The sequence below is a fragment of the Saccostrea echinata genome, unplaced genomic scaffold (genome assembly GCF_033153115.1).
Source record: "Saccostrea echinata isolate AGI-Se365-2 ecotype Australia unplaced genomic scaffold, CSIRO_AGI_Sech_v1 ptg000028l, whole genome shotgun sequence".
NCBI classification, from domain to species: domain Eukaryota; kingdom Metazoa; phylum Mollusca; class Bivalvia; order Ostreida; family Ostreidae; genus Saccostrea; species Saccostrea echinata.
In genome coordinates this window covers 3,786,254-3,800,919 of record NW_026889777.1, presented here as the reverse complement: position 1 = coordinate 3,800,919, position 14,666 = coordinate 3,786,254, and the positions used below count along the sequence as shown (strand labels likewise).

Sequence of the window (14,666 nt, the reverse complement as noted above, 5' to 3'; positions counted from 1 at the left end):
ATGGTACATGTATAACATCAGTTAAGAAAAGATATATTGACACTATGAAGCAGTAATACAAATGACCATATTTAATCCAATGATTCAATCATCAGTTCCTCGTTCCTTAGGTTCCAACAAAAATGTAAGCAATATGGAAACTATCATTCCCCCCCCCCCCCCCCCAAATGAATTTTTAAAAAAATGTAAAAATCATTTAATGATTTTTGTGTGTGTGTGACTGTCTAAACAAGAATAGACCATGATATTATGAAGAAGAATTTTCAGACACTCACAGGGTACAATTTCAGAATTTACAACATCTTATCTATGATCATCATGTTTGATCCACAAGTAAATTTCAGCGTTTTATCCATGTAATTAATAATGAAATCAATTAACTTTTTTATTAATTGAAATATTTCAGTAAAAAAAAAAAAATCTTTAATATCTAAAATTGCCTAAAAATCTTTAACCCCCCCCCTTTTTTTTAAGAGAGTTCCAAGAGTCAAATTAAAAATATGTACAACCTGGAGGGAATGACTTGCTTATAGTAGGTCAAGGCATCAACTGAACTATTAGGTTTCATATCATAGCATCAGTTCCTTGATACTAGTCACAAAGATAGTGTCCCTAATCACATATACATATGCATGTATCTTGACAATAGATTACGTTTTTAAAATATATACATCTATAAATTTTGAATAACAAGCACAAAATTCATATTGAAATCAATAAATCTGATAAAGGAACAAGTTACAAGGTAATCAAGAAATTCCTCTAGCTAGGCAAGCTTTTATGCATTTTCAAGTCTTTCATTTATTAGAGAAAGATGTACAAAAATTAAGCTTATTACTCATTGTAATTTTTTTTTTTTTTTTTTTTTTTTTGCTTTTTAATGAGACCTATACTTTTAGTTAAGTAATACAGTTAAGTAATACTTACAATTTTACCAAATGAAAATTAACTCTCATAATTTGCCCATTGCTTGTTCTTTTATCAAATGTAATAAACATACTTGAATTCACAAATGAACAATATTACAACAGTAAACATCTTTTTATCCAAAACAAATTTCCAAAGCATGACAATTCTAAACAGGGATAATACAAAGCTCAAGTTGTACAAGGGAAAATTTCATGTCTGCACAAAAGGCATGTTTGTTTACTATTTGAGCAAGTTCTTAATCAATGCTACTTCAAATAAACATCAATTTTTCTCTTTAAATCAGAATAATTTCAATTTAAGTTTCTTTCTCTCTTTACCATTTATTCATTATTTTTAAATTTATTTTTTCCAAACAAAAAAGCTCACAATTTTCATAAATGTCAAGTTTTCAAAATATAGCTGTTTACTAAAAGAAGAGTCCAAGCAGAATCATTAAGAACTTAACTCTAGAAGCATATATACACCGAACCAAAATTATGCACATCCTCTCCTGAAAGAACAAGATGAGAAGAGCAAACAGGTTGAAATTTTATTTCAGTTCACACATGTACAATTCAGAGATTTTTTTTAGGTATAAATATGCCCTCTGCATTATATCTAACATATATTTTCGAGCTGTCTGAGTGTTCTCCACATGGACTTTGTAAGAACTGTTCTTGATGAACTATATTGCATACAACTTCACAATACCTTCATGAAGAAAACCACTTAAATAAAAACTCTTCCAACAACCCAAACACACACACCCTCTCTCTCTTACTCTCATGCAAACTGCAAAAAAAAATATTTATCTTTACACACTAAACAAAATACATTTTTAACTTCATTACAAGCTTAAATACATTCAAAAGCCATGGACCCCAACTTTCTACAAACACTTTATCTTAGTTGACTTTTATCCTTTGCCTTTTACAACTAGAGGTTGCTAAAATGTCTTTCATTGTCATTAATCAATAAGGTTAAAATATAGTAAATATAGTACTTCAGAGTGGACCAATTGGAAATCACAGAGAGAATATAACATATTTCGAGAGTAAACAAACACATGCAACTGTCTCAAAGCTCAGCATCCTCCACAATTTGTTTCCTTTAATACTAGCACCAAATATTATTCTCAAAGTGGGCTGTTCCTACTGCTGTACAAATCTTAATGTATCAGACTAATTCTAAAAAAAAAAAAACAAAAAACAAAGACCTAACCTTTTTTTCACCCCAACATCCACTTGACCCCAGAGGAAACAATATTTAAAATGAAGGAAAAAGTCCAACTATTTACCAACCTCCCCTTCCACCCCTAGAATGCCCACTGTGTCCCGAGGGGAGTGGGGGATAACCCCCTCTTGGATTTATAGGAGGATCCAAAGCAGGCTTTGCAGGCAGTGCTGAACTAGATGATTTATTCTTCAGTATACTCCTGGGTTGTTTAGGAACACCTTGAGCTGCTTCTGCATATGACTTAGGTGGTCTTCCTTCTCCAGGATACTGTCCGTAATAGCCCGCTCCACCAGATCCACCACTAGGGGGATTATACTGCGCACCGTAGCTGTCGCCACTAGAGGAGTAACCTCCCCTAGAACCTTCATCAGAGTAAATACTTCCACCAGCGTAGCTTCCAGATCTACTGTAGTCAGGTCTATCAGAATAGTAGCTAGGTTCTGGCTTACTGTATGTATCGGTGTGACTCACTCGGGTTTCAGATGCAGATATCTCTGTTCCTCCCAGGCTCACTCGCATTCCCTGCTGAGCCAACAGCTGAGCTAAGGCAGCTTTCACTCCTGCATTTTCACTCCCCATCCCTGAATTTGAGTCCTGACTGTACAAACTAGGATTACCCTCCACTGACCCACCCCCTTTGGCCCCCCCAAACATATTGCTTGAACTATGATTTCCATAATCTTGCCGGTATCCCTCAGAAGGATAAGGGATTTGGCTCACAGAGGTTTCTGGCTGACTTGGAGGTACTGCAGCTGCTTGATCTGTAGATAACTGTGCTGCAAGCATGAGTTGAGCATTAAGATTACTCATCAGTTGTTGAGTTTGTTCATCCAATGTCACATTCACACTCTTGGCCACATCAGGAACGGACATGCCTTTCTGAAGCAGTGATATCATCTGTGACAGCTGATTACTGACAGGGGCCACAACCTCCTTCACCTCATTTTCTCCTGTAGGTGGAGCCTCTATCTGCTGCTCTTGGGCAGCCACATCTAGTCCTGGAATCCCCGAGGCACCACCAACTTTGTCTTTTCTATTAAAGATCCCCACTGGAGTCTTGTTTGTGCTGTTAGCCCCTGTAGCTGAGGGTTTGGTCTTTGGTGGCAGTGTCCTGTCACTAGACAAGGCTCGCCTAACATCTTTTCCTTCAGTCTTTCCTATGCTGGAGTTTGAACCACTAGATGCCACTTTGGTGGTGCTGGATTGAGTTGAAGAAGAATCCTCTCCTCTCTTCTGTGCCTCTTTCATATGCTTTTTCCTATTTTTGCACCACATTTCATGACAGTCTTGATCTTTAGGTAGACTATTGGGAAGAAATGCATACTAATGAAATAAAATCGTCAACAAAATGTTATATAAATTCATTCTGTAAGAAGAAAAGATTTTTTTCTTTATCATGTATTTCTGAAACATGAAATTCTTACTTTTGGAAATGGTCAAATGGTCTATTCATAGCATCAAAAAACACATGTTTATGAACAAATTCTCACAAGTAAAATTATGAGCCAATTAAATTTTACAAAATTTGAAGCAATTTATTCAGCAATCTTACTCTGGAGGGGGTATTCTCATGGGATCCACCTCCCTCAGCCAGGGGCAAATAAGAGCCGCCTCAGCTGTGATTCTCTTGGATGGATCCAGTTCTAACATTTGGTCCATTAAATCCAAAGCTGTCTTTGGCAGGCTGCAAGAAAATAAACTTGTAAAGTCAAATATCTGAATTCATATACAAAAATTTATCAATATATATATATAATACTTAACTTGTTATCTTGTAATAAATAGCAGTCTAGTAACATGAACTTGAGTGTTTTGAAGAGTCAGATTTTTTTCATGAAATTTTTTTTATTATTGAACTGAACTGCTTACAAAGAAAATTCCTCTCTTAGCCGCCTTCTGTACTGTTTCTTGGGTTTGTATGTGTGGAACAGGGGCAGTTTAATGACATCTGGCCACACAGCAGGGCAGGGTGAGCCACAGGTCTTGCTGATAAGCTCCAATTGAGCAAACTCTTGACCTGCCTGGAATATTGGCTTCCTTGTAAACAACTCCCCTAAAATGCACCTGAAATTCACCAAACAGACATTCTAATGTAATGTTATGTCACTTTGCAACTTCCATGCAAAAAGTCCAACTTTAATCTATTTCAACAAGATACTTAAGTCTATTTCAACAAAATCCTTAAATCTGTTCACAGAAGCAAAAAAATTCTAACCGATTTCAATCGATTTCTGATTGAATCTTTAAGAAGTAATAAAGGTGTATATAATAACATTACCCAATACTCCATATATCTATGGCAGGTCCATATCTCTCCTCACCCAGTAAAAGTTCTGGGGGTCTGTACCACAGTGTGATCACTTTGTTTGTGTACAATCTGTCTTTATCATCCGCCTCATACAGACGAGCCAATCCCCAGTCTCCTAATTTAATCTGACCCCTGTAACAAAGCACATTTAGTTACGGCAATGTCTGCCTCCACTGGCAGATCGACAAAGATTTTCTACCTGCAGAAAACTTCCAAGAGAAGTGACATTCAAGAACTTACAAATAACGTAATTTTTTGTCAGAAAAGAATACAATGAAGGTTATGCATGCTGAATCACATTCATCACAGTTGAATGTCTTGAGAGGAAAAATAAATAATCACAAAAAATACATATGCAATAAATACAGACTCCAATATTCAGACAGACATACAGGCCTTAGGCCTATGACAATTTCCTGCAAGTAAGACTAAAAATGCATTCAAAAAGTGAAAATCATAAATACGAATGAATATTTTTGCACCACTGACTTACCTGTTATTCAGCAATATATTGGAGCATTTGATATCTCTGTGTAGGAAATTCTTTTTGTGGCAATAGTTCAATCCATCCAGGAGCTGTTTGGTGAAAGACGCCACATGTTCTTCTTTTAAATGGCACATTCCTGACTCGAGGAGTCCCATCAAGTCGTGATCCATGTACTCAAACACCAAATAAAATGCACCTGTGCAATTAAAAGCATACTTGTAGGACATCATGGAATTGGGGGGGGGGGGGGGGGGATTGAAATTGAATCATAACTATTACTGTAAACAGATTTTTGCTCTGATTTTATTTTCACACCTTCACTGACTATCTTTCAGTATTACAACATTCTACTAGTAGAGAAAGTAACATGCATGTCATTATTGTGTGATACTTAGCTTTCCTTACCTTTGTCCTTTTTAAAGTCTAAGGCATCCTGTTTATCTGTGACTATTTCTTTCAGGTTAACTATGTTGGGGTGATTAAGCTGCCGAAGGATTTTTATTTCACGTACAGCAGTGATGGGAAATCCCTCTTTTTCATTTTCCAGTCTTACTTTTTTCAAGGCTACCAATTCATCTACAAAAACAAAAGTAATGATACATTAGAGTGCAGGGAATTCCTTTCTCAACTTTAATAAAATCCTTCAAAACCTTTCTTAGTGAACAGGAATACATTGAGATAAGCTTTCAGTTGTCCACAAAATACTTGCTAGTTTTATATATATATATATATATATAATTTTTTTTTTTGCATACAGGCCCCCTGAACTTCAATTTTTAACTTGGATTTTTTTTTTTTATCAATTTATAGTTGCCAGAGGCAATCATCTTAGACAGTTATGTAGGAGTTACTCCTTTAATGGCAGCTTTGTCCAGTCATACTATAGGAACTTACCTGTGAAGGTGTCTTTAGCCTTGTACACCTGACCGTAAGTTCCCTCCCCAATGATTTCTATAATGTTAAACAAGTCGACACATCTCTCTCCCCAGTCACCTTTGACCCTCTCATCTAACCGTCTCTTCTGGCAAATCCTAAAATAGATATTCAAAGTTCTATGATATCTAACACATTGAAAATTACATAAAAATACAACTGTATGCTTTCAAACATTCTGAGGAACTAATAATTAAATTTAGAAGTTTTCTTTTATGATCTATCCTATATATTTATCAAATGAAGGAAGACAACATACGTAAACAAAATAACACTTATACCCTTATAATAAGGAAATCTACAAACAAGTAGAATATATGCTTTTATGTGTTAATGTAGCCACATGAATGTAAAAGTCCTAGTAGATTTACCAACTCAAACAAAATGTGTTTATGAAAAACTGATGCCTTTGTATGGTGGCTCATGGCTAAGATAAAAGTTAAGAAGTAGGTCAAATTCCAAAGCCAAGGTCACAATGTCAAAAATAAGTTTTTCAAAAGTAGGCCAAACTCTAATGTCAAGGTCACAAGGTCAAAAATAATATGGTACTCAAAGCTCATGTCAAAATGAATATACATGTGAAATATTAATGCCCTATCACCAAGTGTTCACAGGGATAGACATTAACTTTCATATTCACTTATCCTATGGGCAAGTGAACTCAAATTTTGACTTGTCTGAATGCAAAACTTGGTTGCCCAAACCTTAGAAAGAAGAAAATACGGGTAATTTAATTTATGTGTGATAAAGTACTTTCTATCGGCACGTTAACTGCCAAGAAAAAATGTTGATGTGTCGCTGATCCTACAATTGTAAATACTGTACATGTATACCACTGTCCTTTCATTTATCCTGAAAACTCGCACTGCCATGCAGCAGTATATATTTTCTTTAAAATAAAATTTACATCTTAAATATATATATTATTTTGATTTTTTTCTCTGGAAAACTGAGGCCACACTAAAGGAAAACAGTTGCCATGTTTTGAAACATACATATCCTGATCAGAATACATTGTGTGCAGAGAATAACTGGTGTTCTGTGAGTGAAAAAATAAACTATTCATGTTAAGAAACTATTCTTGATATGTTCTTGGCGGAAAGTGTTATTGTTTCGTTTAAAACTAATGCAAGATTTGGAAAAAAAAATGTTTCTATCGGAAATATTCACTTGCCCAATCGGACAAGTACATTGGCATTTTCACTTGCCCGAACTGGGAATTTACTTGCCCCGGGCAATTGGACAACCGTTAATGTCGATCCCTGGTTCAGAAGTATTTGCTAAGGTTAGAATTGGTTCATGTTTTACAAAAAAATAAGTCAAACTTGTAGGTCAAAGTCATAAGGTCAGAAATGTTGATACCCAAAGAAAGATCTTGTCACAAGGAATACACATGATAAATATGAAGTCTTAGCACCAACCATTCAAAAGTTGTGGGCAAAGTTAAAGTTTTTGTGAACAGACAGACCAAAACACTATGCCTCAAAATCTCTGATTATGGTGGCATAAAAACAGCACTAAGTTACGTCAGGGCAATTTACAAAACCTCAAGACCCCATTCTCCAATTCTTTCTTCAATCCATGTCATTTGTTTCAATCATTTACAATTGCTCAATATGTTTTCAAGAATATTATGTTTTCATATTAATACATATAAACCTCAGTCTGACATCATTTAAGAAAGGTCTTTGAGGTATACGAGGGTACAATTATGAACTTTTCACAAAGGCATATTTCATGATGTTAGAACTTAAGGGGAAAAGATGCCTATTTATGTTCATACACTCCTGACCTACTGTACTCAAAAATTGAGAGTAATTTTATTTACATCTCAAATTACATACACTTGTTGCCTACTTCCAGATCTAGAAAATTCAAGATAAAATTATCCATGATGAAAGAAGGCATTTATATTGCTGTTTGCTTGAGTGTATAAAACATGGAAGCTTTACCACCTCAAAAAACAGCAGAGAACAACTGGATGTATAGAATCCCACAATTCCATAGTACTTAGGTTTAACTTGCCCATATTAAGGTAAAAGAAAGACTGACAAACATGGCTAAACTCTGACAATGAACTCTAGATACTGTTAACGAGCTCACAAATGATACTCTCCACTGCCCATTCTTTTTTTTCAATTGTTCACACATTTCTCTTATATAAATTTATTGACTAGACACTAATTTTACATTTTTTAATGTCAGAAACCTTGAACTTGCAAAAAATGACCGTGTCAAGGTCATAACACACTCACAAAATAAGTAATCTTTGTGTCAAGTATGAATTTCCAATGCTTCTCAAGGAAGAAATAAATGGATCTAACACAAATTAAACACTTTTTCTGCTAGTGACCTTCAACTTGCCCAAATGGCCTCAGACTGAGGTCATAAAACACCCTTGTGTCGTATGCAATCTTTCTGTCAAATACTAGCTTCCAATGTTTTTCCATTACAAGATATGGCTAAGTTAGGAAATTAACATTTCTCTGCCAGATATCTTCAACTTGCCCAAATACTCAAATCATAAGTAATCTATCATGAAGTAGGAAAGTTCTACCAATGTCTCTCCATTAGAATCTTATGGACCAGACAAAAATAAATACTTTTTCTTATCATTGACCTTTAACTTGCCTTAAAGATGTTTGGTCAAGGTCAAGACACCCTTGAGTCATAAGCATCATCTTTCAAAGTTGCTCAATTTAAAAGATATGGCCAGGACAGGTGATGAATGTTTTTCTGCCAGTGATCTTTCCTAAATGACCTTGTCAGTGTTTCTGCCAACTTTGAAAATCAAGGGTTATTTTACTCTTTGAAATAAATTTTGGGAGTCAAGAGAATGTTAGACAGTTAAAATGAATTCTGGTTTTGCTTGCATCTTAATTTTATGTTTATAAATAATATTAAAAAATTAAATGTGTTTGTTGTTTATTGACACATTTTACCGATTCTGTCAATGGAGGATACATCTTTACAAAGCCAACTTCTGCAAATTGCTGAATCTTTTGCAAAACTATTAGTCGACTACTTGGGCGTTATTGATCCAAAGTTTTGAAAACATCTCCAGTCTTACTGATAAAGCCAAACTGAAGTATGCAAACATGACAAATTTTCTTTGGATTTCCGGTTTTGTTTTGAATTGGTCAGAAAATTTTGAAAGCTTGAATTTTTTTTTTAGTTATTTTGACACCAAATTTTTTTGGAAGTGGGTATTTATATATTTTTATGTGTATTTTACGCCTATTTATGCATTAATGGAAATACTGAAAGTTATGAAATGGACATAGATTATACATTTTTTCTACCGATGTTCTTGAGCATGCCAAAATTACCTTGGTGTAAGGTAATGTCATAACCCCACTCACAACTCTGTGTTAGAAACAAGTTTCAAACATTTTTGACTTCTGTTATTTGATAATCTTATGTAATAAAATCTGGCATTTTAGGTTGAAATGAAATAAAAACATGCTGTTCAACCCAGAAAGACCAGCGGGGGTACAATGTAAACATACAGATTTCTCTCTTATCGTGTATATTTTTTGTATGGAATGGCTATTTAAGGGTCTTCGCTATATTTTTCATATATGGTAAACATGATATATATACAAGTGTGATTAATATAATTTAACTAGCTGACTGTACAAGTCCTGTGGTTGTATATCAGGGAGAGGGGGGACTCTTTCCACAAGTACCTGTGTTCAGGACCTACTAAGCATTCTGATCTCCCAAAAGTCTTGAACTTTTTACCACTGTTTACGTATAGCCCAATGCCAGACCCAGAAAATTCAAAGAAAACTCCCTGGCGTGATAGAAGGCATTTTATCTAGCTGTTCTACTTAAGTGCATAAACCCAAACTGAATTCAACACCTCACAAACAGCATACTCTAGGTTAAGATTTAAAAGGACACTGAAATCTGTTCATTAACAAGGAAAAAAATTCACAAATATAGCAATTGTTCCCTCATCCTTTCCTACCTAACTTGTGTTAAGACAAAATGAGATGAACCTAGATTACCAAAATGATCATCTGGTGACCTTTGACCAATTAATTAGAGAAAAATTATGCCCTGTTCACACAAATGCGCATTACATATTGAATTCGCAGTACAATAGTGCGAAGTAAAATACAATTTACACTAATGCGCATTACATTGCGTTCACACAACAGTTAATTTGAAGTAAACTAATTTACATTAAAATTTTATTTCTACAGAAAGGCTACTCCGTAGGGCAATTATGACATCACTATCAGATACCGTCACCTTATGCAGAGCAGATCCATTTGACATAATGTTATAGTGTCTGTACATATTTTTGGAGATCAACATATTTTTTCTTTGTTTTTCACTCAAAAATAGCATAAACACCTGTATCTGACCATTGACATGTGGCATGTGACTTAATTAAGCCATTACACATGCGCCAGAATTAAATTCGAATTAGCTTTGCTAAGCGTTCACACAGAGCTAGTGATGGAAAATCGGTATCATAATCAATTATCAGTAATAATAAGCTGCACATAATCGATTAATAATTGTTTATAATTGAATTTTTAACTTTAAATGATTTAATAAAAAAAATTAAAATTATTCAGATTTAAGTTCAGATTTTCACTAAAAAAATCCTTTAATAAATTATATTCATAAATGTTTATTAATTTTTTTTCTTTTGATAAAGTGGAAAATAGCACCGGAAATAGTCATGTAAAGTCAAAATAAACATACAGCCCATTCCTCGAGCAAATTCTTACCCCTGTTTTCATCTGCCTCTCATCAATATATTTTGAAATATATATGTTTTAGGATTTCTTTACCTTTCTTAAAAAAAGTATATTGAATGAGAATTTACTTCAAAAAAATTCTCATTAAAAATACTGAATAAGCTGTTACTGAAAATCTGCTGATATTAGTCCCATCTTGCATTACATTTTTTTTATTTCTTGGAATTACAAGTTTAAATTGTAGTTATCCAGAATTTGGACTTGTATCATTGATTGTAATTACGTTTACAGATTGTCTGGACTACTAATGTTTTCCTGTATATATTAAAACCTCTTTATATTGTCCGTTTTTCTGTTATTAGTCTGACCCTATATTCAATCATGGCGGTAAAAATATCAACATGGCATAGATACGTTCAACATTTTAAACATTCATCACTACTTTAAAACTCTATTCATATGGATTTGGTAATAAAATTAAAGTATTACGATTTTATTTTTGTCAGTGATGTCGGCGACATTTATTTTGTAATCAATTAGTAGCACCAAAGAGCTCCTAACGACTGACAGTTGATCATCGGCGATAATCAGCCCAGCACTACACAGAGCTAATGTGATGTAATTTGATGCGCAATAAATTAATTCAATTTAAATTAATTCACATTAAATTCTCCGTGTGAAAGCAGTTCAAATTTAATTCGCAGTAACTTAAGTTTTATTCAAGTTACACTCTCCTCTCTTACCATAATTTTAGTGCATTTCAAGACTTGTAGTTGTACAGGCATTGTGAAATCTTGTTGTGGGTCATTTTTAATTGGGCATGTTGGACAATGTTTTCATTCTGTTGCCCAGATGATAAAGTCAAAATGGAAGGAATGTTTATCCTGAAGTAAATCTATTTCCTAGATCATAAGATGTAAGCAGGAGATGTGGGTAAAATCTATGTAAATTAATGCGAGTTAAAGTAGCAGACTCTTTTATAAAGTTCCCAAATTCTTTATGATGTCCATGAACATCCACATTTCTTTTAAAATTTAGAATTTTAATTTTTAATTCATTTCTTTAATTTTAGGGAAAAAGGTATTTTGTAAATTACACCTTCTTGTGAAAGATCATAGATGCCTATTAATATGAGCTTTTTAATAAAGAAAATTGTTTAGAAACCAATTTCTTGTGGAAAAAATTGTTTATAAGCCTATTCGCTTTTAAAGTGTAGCTTATTTTGCACTTTATACTCTAGTTATTAAAGATTAGAGGCAGACTTCTTATAATGTCCTCACCATTGAATTTGGTCATTATTACCGTATATAGACTGGCCTGAACACTTTAAAGATGAAGGTCAAATGTGGTCAATCCATTGTGTCAGTTAAAGGTCAAAACTACAGGTCAAATTGCAACCATCAGTTGTACTCAACTGAAATGTGCTTCAAACATTTTCTCTAGTCTATTTTAGCCTTCTTACTTTGGCTTTTTAACTTTGGGGGTGGACTGGTGAACTTGCTCTCGTTTAGGAGGCAGTTCTGGCTCTGGTTCGTATTCTGGCTCTGGTTCATCAATCATGGGCGGCATAGGCAGGTCTGTGATCCGCTTCCTGTGAGGCTCCTGTTTTCTATAAATAAAAAGAAAAATTTTAAAAATTGTCACCTGATCCGCTTGCAAAGAAGTTCAATTTCTTGAATTATATTTTTTTAACAAAGGCACCACCTACATCAAAATGAATTCTGATAAAATCATTTTTTGCACAAAATGTAGAAAGTACAAAGGCTTTAAAGGATTACATGTCACTGAATATAAAATAACGGAAAAAACTGTCAAGGTGTGAGGACTATCAAACTTGACAGAATTCTACCTGTATGGACTGTTAGTCCCCAAACTATCTACAGGAGATAAGCGGGGGAGAGGTAAATTTGGGGGTGGTCTATGGGTGGGCGGTAGCTCTAGTTCAGGTCTTTGTTCTCTGTAATCTGGTCTCCGTTCCTCCATTTTACGTAGATCATCTCGATGGTAAGGGATATTTGGAGGTTCCCTGATTTCTTCCCTTCTAGGTTCCATTCTTCTTGGCTCCATATCTCTAGAACTCAATTCCCTGACTTCCCTTTCCTCTCGTTTCATTTCCGACTTCATAATTTCATCTGGACCCCTGCTTCTTTTTGAATTGGAATACCCAGGAGACCTTGGTAAATAATCATTTTTACTGGAAGTAACAGAATTTCTATCAGATTTGTCCTTGTCAGAGGAATGATTTTTATTGCTGGGTCGGGTTTCTTTTGAATCGCGACCTTTGGCGGCAAGGAGGGCTGCTTCCTTAGCCTCCCTGGCCCGTCTGTGTTTTGAAAGCTCTGCGGCAAGAGTGTTTGTAGCATATTTGGAATGCGTTAGTTTTGTACTTGAGCTTCTAGAAGGACTCCTGGATGAAGATCGTCTTTGACGACTGGAGTTGGAGTACTTCCCTCTGGATGGAGATCTACTAGATCGCCGTGAACGATTACGAGGACTTGGAGATCTACTTCGAGAAGATCGACGAACATACTTCTCAGGGTATCTTGAACTGAAATGATAAAAATAAAGGTTTCCAAATTCACATTTAAACAAACTGAAAGATTTATGCTGCCAAATATTTTAAGGTTGCTCAAGTTTATATCACGTGTTACTTCCTGGAACATAAAATGAATGAAAAAATATAAATCAGTAATGTTTTTAAAGCCGTATGACCCTCTGCTAAGACAGACAACTCCATCTTCTGCTCAATGGATGATAGTTCTTGAAATTGATAATCATTATGTTTATATTATAGAATTTTCATCTCCTTTACAAGCAGATTTTTGCCAAATAAAGTATTCTTAACTTGTATTTCAATTTTAAATCCATCTTCAATTTACAAAATTGTCACATTTACAAAAAAATCTAACATAATCTCAAGTCATGTATTTGGATCACTGTGGTTTGCATCACAAGATTGTAATGATTTGGACTACCTGTTATTTTTTGATTTCCTGCTGTATGGACTAGGTGACCTTGACCTGTATCGCTTCCTTGGACTTCCCACTGGGCTTATATCTCGATGATCTCTGTAAGCTTTGGGAGGATGTGCATATGCTCGAGGGGGCTCAGCATAATGTTTCACTGATTCTCGATGCATCTGTTCAGGAGAATAAGGTCTCTTTTTCGTTTTCCTGGAGGAATAAGATTGTGGAGGACTGTCCCTGATAACAATCGGAGAATTACTTCGACTCCTGTCATATTTGTACCTTCGTAGTTCAGTGGCAGGTGAAATTTCATGGAGATCTCTTGAACGAGACGATTGCATGGGGGCAGGAGGCGTAGCGTTAATTTCAGAATCTGAACTAATGTCATCATAATCCACAATTGGCTTCCCACGTGTCTGGTCATTCACAACATCTCTCTCCTTAGAACGTTCTTTTCGTTTTGATTTCTTTTGTTTTACTTTCTTTTTCCTACCTCCATCTCTCGAATCTCTGGACGGCTCGCGTTCGGTTGACCTGTAATCGTTTCCACCCACATGTCGATAAGATCTTGCATCGTACTCCCCGAAATATGCAGACCCAGCTGGTGGAGGCTTGCGGGGCATTTTGTCACTACCTACTCCAATATATTATTTTTCTACACGCGGCAGTCCATTGTTGCACTTTCGAGTTACCTCCACTTGAATCCAAAGCCACTTCCTTATTTAGCAAAATCGGACGATATTTTCTTTACCTCTTCTTATTCTTGTATAAGAAATCACAGAAATCCATTAAAACACAACATCCACTTCCAAATAGTATTGTGCGTGTGAAAGACAGATGATTTTTTTTCGTCGAATATGGCGACGTAGATCTTGTCGTTAGCAATTTTGTATCTTTACATCTTTTGCGATATTGTAGCTAACTATGAGAAATTTCTTAAAAATTTCGCCACGAATCGCTTTATTATGTTCAATTTTAACTTAAAACTTTCTTTCAGTAAAGTGATGGTTTAATTTTACTAAGATATTTTCTGATTTTTTTAACGGAGAATTTTAGATGCTCTCCTACAGATCTACTAAAATATGCCGCAATGCATTCTGGGTTAGACA

The 14,666-nt window shown here is 34.9% G+C and overlaps 1 protein-coding gene across 1 annotated transcript; it reads right to left on the bottom strand.

Annotated features, from left to right (window-relative positions):
• Window positions 1-1,445: 1,445 nt before the first annotated feature.
• On the bottom strand, window positions 1,446-14,548 carry LOC133194035 (cyclin-dependent kinase 13-like). Its single transcript, XM_061329957.1, has 10 exons — window positions 13,567-14,548; window positions 12,441-13,139; window positions 12,054-12,200; window positions 5,835-5,971; window positions 5,346-5,516; window positions 4,947-5,136; window positions 4,424-4,585; window positions 4,015-4,209; window positions 3,698-3,829; window positions 1,446-3,448 (listed from the first exon to the last, which is right to left on the bottom strand). The coding sequence occupies exons 1-10, from the start codon at window positions 14,178-14,180 to the stop codon at window positions 2,203-2,205; spliced, it is 3,693 nt and encodes a 1,230-aa protein (XP_061185941.1). The 5' UTR covers window positions 14,181-14,548; the 3' UTR covers window positions 1,446-2,202.
• Between the last annotated feature and the right edge of the window lie 118 nt (window positions 14,549-14,666).

Excerpts from the sequence above, each read along its gene's own strand:
- LOC133194035 (XM_061329957.1), bottom strand. The coding sequence starts at position 14,180 with ATGCCCCGCAAGCCTCCACCAGCTGGGTCTGCATATTTCGGGGAGTAC. Across the intron at positions 12,201-12,440 it reads GGGACTAACAGTCCATACAG|AAAACAGGAGCCTCACAGGA; the intron begins GTAGAATTCTGT and ends TTTTATTTATAG. Across the intron at positions 3,830-4,014 it reads CTAAGAGAGGAATTTTCTTT|CCTGCCAAAGACAGCTTTGG; the intron begins GTAAGCAGTTCA and ends ATTTTCTTGCAG.